At 43.2% G+C, this 7,476-nt stretch overlaps 1 protein-coding gene across 2 annotated transcripts in view; it reads right to left on the reverse strand.

The window, feature by feature from the left end:
* Positions 1–5,494, reverse strand: part of rabgap1l (RAB GTPase activating protein 1-like) — a 95,918-nt gene extending 90,424 nt beyond the window's left edge. For both annotated transcript variants that reach the window (XM_080887327.1, XM_080887326.1), the window contains exons 1-2: positions 5,369–5,494; positions 179–405 (exon numbers count right to left, since the gene is read on the reverse strand). In XM_080887327.1, coding sequence (XP_080743453.1) covers positions 179–405; positions 5,369–5,474 — 333 coding nt within the window. In that variant the 5' untranslated portion in view covers positions 5,475–5,494. The remainder of the gene's footprint in view (positions 1–178; positions 406–5,368) is intronic.
* Between the last annotated feature and the right edge of the window lie 1,982 nt (positions 5,495–7,476).

Below are 7,476 nucleotides of genomic sequence, written 5' to 3' on the forward strand. Positions count from 1 at the left end.
AGGTATAAACAGTCCCGATGAGTGGGGATAAAACTAATCAAACTGGTGATAACCCAGGCACAGCAAAAAGCGGATTTGTAAAACCAGAAGGACAATGATGCTCAAATGTGCTCAGCTTCCAGGCAGCCAAAAAAAGAAATCGGTTAAATATGAAATTGCATCCATATGCGGTTCCGACCTTGAGTCTTGGTTTTCCCTCGGAGCCCTGCGGTGAGCCTGCAGAGCTGGACTGCACCAGAACAAACTCCTCACTAGTGACGGTGGCCACGGACTCAGTGGAGCTGCTGACTTTGCCCAGTGAGGAGTTGTCATCCATGGCTAGCCGCTTTCCTGAGGGCTGGCCAGGGAGAACAGGGTGAAGCTCTCCCCTTCCCTCCTGTGTGCCCAGCTCCAAAGGAAGGTATCCTGCATACACAATGAACAGAGCAACACAAGACCATTCAGCTGCTCTTCTTACAGTTTGGTAAACAGCATTTAGATTTTGAAAGCCTGCGATGCATTTAAACACACAAGGCAACACGAAACCACAGTTTTGCAACCCAAGACATAAAGTTTCAAGACCCTAATCCAGGCACCTTATCATCTTTGACTTAATCCTTGCCTAGTAGTTTGGAAAATCTGTAAACTTAACCTCAGATCTGCAGTTGCTAAATTCCTAAGATTGTTTGCATGCCCTTGGGGTGTGATTAAAATCTCTTGAATCTCTCATGTGCCACTGAGAGCGTCGCTGACGGGCCAGGCTGGCAGCTGAACGGGCTCGTTGGGCTTTCCTTAATGTCCACATGTTTAAGACAAACATGCTGAACTCGGGCATCTTTATCATTCAGCCCCTTTCTTTCTTTCTGCTGCACTACTACTCTGTCATAACCAAAGAAATATTGACAGTCATCTCTAAACTACTTCCCTCACACCCTTTTATGGAGCAAACTTCATGGGCTGTGATTCAGCACAATTGAGTTTTTCCTGCTAGCTAAACAACAGATTACTCTGGCTGGTGATTACTTCTTGTTAGGCTAGCATTCGTTTCTATCCAATGCCCTTTTTACTTTGCATTTGTGGACACGTGTGTTAACCACAAGCACCCACAAACACAGTCTGGACCTCTGTGCCAGCCCTGCATGTCACACCCTGGGAGTTGTTGAACAACACAAAGGAGCATGCCACATGCAGAGCTCGTTGATATGCGGTTATATGCAAGCGCAGATAACACACTTGCATTCTTCAGCGCACAATTACGCTTGTGCAACTGTTTACATAAAAGGTAACACCTTCATTAGCAGTCAGGCCGAGCTGAAAAACAGCCGGTCACACTTGACTCCCAAAAAGGAAACTATTTTGGGAATCAGTGAACCATTTGCTCTATTATCTGCAGCTAAACAGCATAAAATTCATTAGTTTAAATATGCAACTGAAACTTTTCTCTGTTTTGTATAATTGTAACCTGCATGTGTTTTTCTGTATCATTTTAAACTTCATAAAGTTAGACGTCACCTTAGGCAAACCCAACACCAATGCATCGTTTAAATCTATTGTATCTAGCGGGGTTTTGCTGCATTTATGATGACACTGTGGGGCTCGGGGGCGAGGTGCAGGGTGGACCCAAGCCTTCAAATTGGCAAATGCACATCGTCATAGTAATGAAAGAGGTTATTCATTCACACAGAGTGAAACGATTACATGCAGACAGAAGGCACTCATTCACGCTAACCCAGGCAAATTATATTCATACATGCATGTGCACACAGACACAAGCAAGCACTAGAAAAGCAACAGGGTCATGTGCTCCATTCAGACTTATTCAGTTACACAAAGCACAGACGACACTCCCATCGACTGGCTTACGGAAGTAGCTGCAGTGAGAAGAACCAGTGAAACACAGACAGCACTGAGAAAGTTTGTCATTTATAGCAAAAGCCTCCTTTGCTTGTGTCGGACTTACTCATGCTGAATCACACACTATTAATCATCACTGTGCAAGTACAAGTCTGCATGCTCCACACAAACAGTCGGGTATAGACAAAGCAGCACAGACTCTCCTGTATTTGTCAACAAAATCTTTCATAAATAAAACCAAACATTTAAGAAGCTTCTGAGGTTTAAAAAAAAAAAAAAAAAAAAAAGCTTATGACTGCTGACTAATTTATCAATCATGATCTAACTTTAGATCAGTAAGCCAGTTGGTCATTTCAAACCTTACTTCCTACACATTGTGCCGTTTCTGCTCGGGCTGAAACGTCCCTTCCAGAAATCTGCACCCAGTCATTACCAGCCTGTTCAGCACTGTCCCGGATGATACCAACAACTGCCTGCATGGAAACTGTGAGTTGCCAGTGGGTTGGACAGACTGCGCCCACATGAGCTGGGCTCACCAGCCACAATATGTCTGTAAGGGTGAGTGAGGACCCTGCTGCTCTATCGCAGATACAACATTTTTATCTACAGCGTGTGACCTGACCCCACGTCCTGGAGGATGGTGGACACAAACACTCGTGACACTTCATTTGAGGATTGGCTTCGTCTAATCCCAGCTCTTCCATGTGTTTTGGCATCTTTAGCTGCAGCTATCATTGCAACATGTCTCCATCGCATAACTTATTGTGTTTTAGACGACGTGGCCAACCTGCCGTCTGCTCCTTTGCCTCCTGTCATTGACAGAAAGATTAAGTGCCATCAGCGCGCTGAATAAACCTGCCATTGCACCACAGCAAACCTGTTAACCTGGTACAAAACATAATACATTGAAAGGGTTAGGTTAGGGTTACTATTTTAAGAGCAGATAAGCCGTGTTTCCTTTACATGCAGTCATTTGCCTGCATCTACATTTCAGCCAGTGCACCTGTGTTATAATCAAGCATATAAAAACTGCTAACTGGGTACGTGTTGGACAGATGTCTCGTGTCTGACCAGGTGGTCTCTTTCTAGGATTTGGGTGTGGCATTCACACTGACAAATAGTTCATTTCCCTGTATCCATGTTCCTGTAAGGCCAGCAGGGCAAGCTGATTGATTTCATTGATACAAGTAACCAGAGCCAGGTCTGACATCTGAACATGACTGAGACATCTCCACACAGACAAAATTAAGTTAAAGAGCTCTGGAGTTTGCTGGTGAAAGTGACACCTGACACCTGTCACTGAATCACTTCCCGTTAGGTCTGACACCACAGTTATTTTCATGCAACTTGTACGTTTTTGTTTATAGCACTTTCAAAATTACCTCAACCAGCACGCAGGACGTTCAGGGTTTCACACTTCAGTGTACCTTTGAGACAACATGTGCTGAACACTGTACATCACAGCAGCACATCAAGAGCTTTTTAGTCAATCTAAAGGGCCAATTGTTCCAGTTATACTGGTTAGCTTTCAGGGCCACTGTGTTAAAACACTTTTTAAAGTAAGCCAAAGAAACACCCTTGGTTTGAAGCCAGGGACAAAGCCCAGCCTGTCACTTGTTTATTCCAGTTTACTGTATGCTTTAACAGCCTACGCCAGTTAAAGCATACAGAAGCTTGTTTGTTGTTAAATACTACCCGTTTTTCTCCATGTCAATAAAATTTTACAATCTTTTTATCACTGATTAATCTGACAGTTATCACGTTATACGTGTGTGCCTGTACGTCCAAAAAGATTCTGTTACAGGTTGTCCTAGTTAAGTCTTTTCCCCATAAAGACTCCCATCTGATGACTCCACACATCCCACGTGGCAAATAAAAACCCCAAAATATTTTGTTAACTCCAACTGGGAATTACTCTGAATCTGAGGAACTATGTGCAGTTCCCCGGTACTCAGTAAAAGCGGCTTTATTGACTCGGACGACGGGACAATAACGTTGTATTTGAGGAAACAACGCTTTTTACAGGAACACATGAAAAACGGACGTTTGTATCACAATAACAATGATGAAGCCAAGTCCAGTCCCAGGAGACACGTGGATCTAGCTAAAAACAACAGAAAATAAAAATGCATATCAGGACGTGATAATCAGCTGCTTCACACAGCAGCACCCACGAGTTCACTGGTGAATCTGCAAAGAATTACAAACAAAGGCATTAGATGTCCTTTGTAGTAAAGAGCCCGGCTCTTTCCTTAATCATCCGTTCTCTTCTGCTTATCCAATTCAGGGTTGTTGGGGAGGATGGAGCATAAAGACGGGGTCCACACTGGACAGGTCACCAGTGTGTCGCAGGACTGAGAGGCAGACGACCAGCTGCACTCACATTTAGAATCACCGATCAACCGAACCCCACCGAGTCCCTGTCCTTGGACTGTGGGAGGAAGCCAGAGTAGAGAGGGAGATCATGCAGAGTGTACACAGAAAGGCACCAGGGTTAGAACCTGGCTCTGCTGTGAGGCTGACCCCCATGCTACCGTGCTGCCTTTAATCAGAAAACACTGACACACCACTTCACTTGTTTTCCTCTCCAGCTGGCCACGAAACATGATATTCCTCTCATGTTGCCAACTAGAAAACAGCAGTATCATCGCACCTCCTCCCCGTGTTCTCTCACAGAGCAAACCCTTATCATTTACATCTTTTAAACCCCTAGCGCCATCTCACACATCCAGCTGCGGTTTGTGGATAAAGTCCTGCACGTCTCCTGTACTGATGATGTCATCCTGGAGCTGATACACAGACAGGGGAACAGCAGCTGGGACCAAGTACAGACACATTAGTTTGAACACTTAGCTAAAGCTTTCTGAATAAGACACGTTCAGGTGTTGGCTCGGAGATCTTTGCACCGCCTTCACCTGGCAGTGTTTGTGGTTTGACACTCAGAAATGTTTTCTCCCGTGTTAAGGGGAAATTCTCTCGTTAATTACTGCAGTAAACTGTTACTGCTCCTCTCACCGATGATGACTACAGGCCCGTATCACCACCACCGCAGGCTAGCTCGCCATGCTTGGCAGCTTTCTTCTTCAAACAGCAGTTTAACGACAGCTGAACGACATCGACATGGCATTACGCCAGAAACGCATCTCAGCTGCTGTCAAACACACATTTGTAAAGCGAACAGATTTCCTTCACTAGCTAACTGAGCGCAAACGACAGGCGGGCTAACTTATCCACAGAGCCACTAACACCACGCTGACACGAACACAAACTTGTCACCAGCACAACTCGAGACAAGTAGCCAGTTGTCAAAAAGGTGAAGGCAGGGTTTACATTGCAGTACCTGTACGTGACAGGCTACATATAACAGCTAAAGCTAAGTTTGGCTAACGCTAACCAGCTCGAAGTCCAACACACTCAGACCACTACTCGGAGGGAAAATGAGGGGGGGAGAAGGAAAGCGCCATTCGTGTAGTTTGTGAAGGTAAACGTGACAGTGCGATGATCACAAGTGTTGATAAGAGAGCTGTCAACTTACTTGTTTTGAGCCTCAGAGTTGCCTGCTGGAGTTGCAACGAAGATCGTGTGTGTTTGAGATGAATCACTCGCTTTCCGGTTTGGAATTTTAGCGTTATCTCACGCATGCGCCGTGCTCCTATAGTCTGGCTGTAGTAAACTGTATATATTTATACGTCCTTCGTTCGTGTAAAATTGCCATATTACAAAAAATAAAAGCAAACTTTTGTTTTTGTTAAACACGTGGTTACAATTGACTGAAACTGAGACTAAATAAAGACTTTGTTCTGCAAACTGATGACTTTATCTTGTAGTGGTTGTGTGCCTCATGACAATGATTACCCGGGGGTCAAACTTCATGTGGTCAGAGCGGCTCATGATTAAAAACGTTACTGAAAGCTTCATTTTCTTTTCTGCCCTTAAACCTTCGACTGATTCTGAGCTGAGCATGCATGAATAAATATATGATTTTTTTTTAAGTAGCGATTGACTAAAAACATGCAATAATACACAGAAATACAATAAGCTAAGGTAAAAACAAAGTTTACACATAAAAGCGTTTCAATCCCGTTGAGGTCTATAGGCTCTATGTTTTTGTATCCAGGTATGTTTTCACTGCATTCAGTGTGTTTGGGATCATAGTCATGACCCAAAATGAAACTGCTGCCAATCAGATGCTTCTCAGAAAATGCTGCATGGTAACTTTTCCGAGTCCATAATTCCATCATTTTTTAAAAAAGATGTGAACATAACTGGCTGAGATGTAGAGCGTCCAGCATGTTTTACAGATGGCTGTAGGCACTCACTGTTGTACCTCTCTCCTCTCCTGATCTCCAGATATACTGACAACAAGTATTTAGAACCAAAAATGTCAAAGTTGAATCCATCGCTCCATAAGACCTGTTGTGCTGAGTGATTTACAGTCCAGCTCTTGTGTAATTTGGTATATCTCAACCTTTCCTCACTCTTTCCCTTCCTAAAAACAGCTTCTTGACTGTCGCCCTTCCACTGAGACCGTTTCCATCGAGGCTTCAGTGAACAGATGGATCGACTGAAGGGCCAGATGCATCTTTAAGGTCCTGTGTCAGGTCTTTTCAGGATTGTTTGCTATTGACTTGACGTGACTTTTGGATACTGCTCATCTGCTGTAGCTTTTGTAGATTCAACTAAAGAAATGTGAACAAAACTCTTTGCCAAGTCGTCTGTTCTGTGTAGATACAACCCTGGTTCTTCCCCTGAGTCCTGTGGTCAGCTACAATAACTTCGTGAAAAAGCAGCCAGTGTCCAAAGAAAAATATTTTTTAAAAATTACAAGAAAGTCTGTCTCCTTTATCAGAGTCTCAGACTTAAATGAGCTGCTGGCACATCCGTCTCATTGGAGGGTCACTTTAGTGTCCAAGTGATACAAAACAAACAAGAAAACAGCCACAAATATTTCCCAAAATGTAGTGTTCATAGATTCATCGGTCCTCTCTTTCACACGTGGCAGCACTTCGCACTCAACAACCAACAAATCCTCCCTAACAAAAAAAAGGCACTTGCATTAGATTTCTTCACGTCAATATACAGGCCACACCCCTGCCTTATATGAAAAGAAACTTTTGTATATATATTTAAGATTCAAGAGCTTTATTGTCAATACAGCAGTATGGACAGTATACAGAGTACTGAAATTCTGCTTCACCCTAAGCCCCCCATGGTGCATTTATAAGTATATAATAATATATCCCCAAGAGATATAAAACTAGAAAATACAAATAAATAACGTGCTGAATGTTGGTAAAGTAAGGGATAAAAGGTACTAATGACTAACTGTACAATACTATAATGATAACTATACAATATTAACTGTACGATAAACAAAGACAGGACAGAGACAAAGTGCGCAGTGGTTTTGAAAACCAGGTTCAAATTATTGGCAGGATATTATAGACGAGACATGACAAAGACAAGCAAGATGTGCAAATGTAGCACAGTTTAGATGTGTATTCAGTAACTAACTAATAGTGTGTGTGTGTGTGTGTGTGTGTGTGTGTGTGTGTGTGTGTGTGTGTGTGTGTGTGTGTGTGTGTGTGTGTGTGTGTGTGTGTGTGTGTGTGAATAACCACACAAAAAGTCCATTTAAGCAGT

This window comes from Rhamphochromis sp. 'chilingali' (genome assembly GCF_963969265.1).
Source record: "Rhamphochromis sp. 'chilingali' genome assembly, chromosome: 7".
Lineage (NCBI taxonomy): Eukaryota > Metazoa > Chordata > Actinopteri > Cichliformes > Cichlidae > Rhamphochromis > Rhamphochromis sp. 'chilingali'.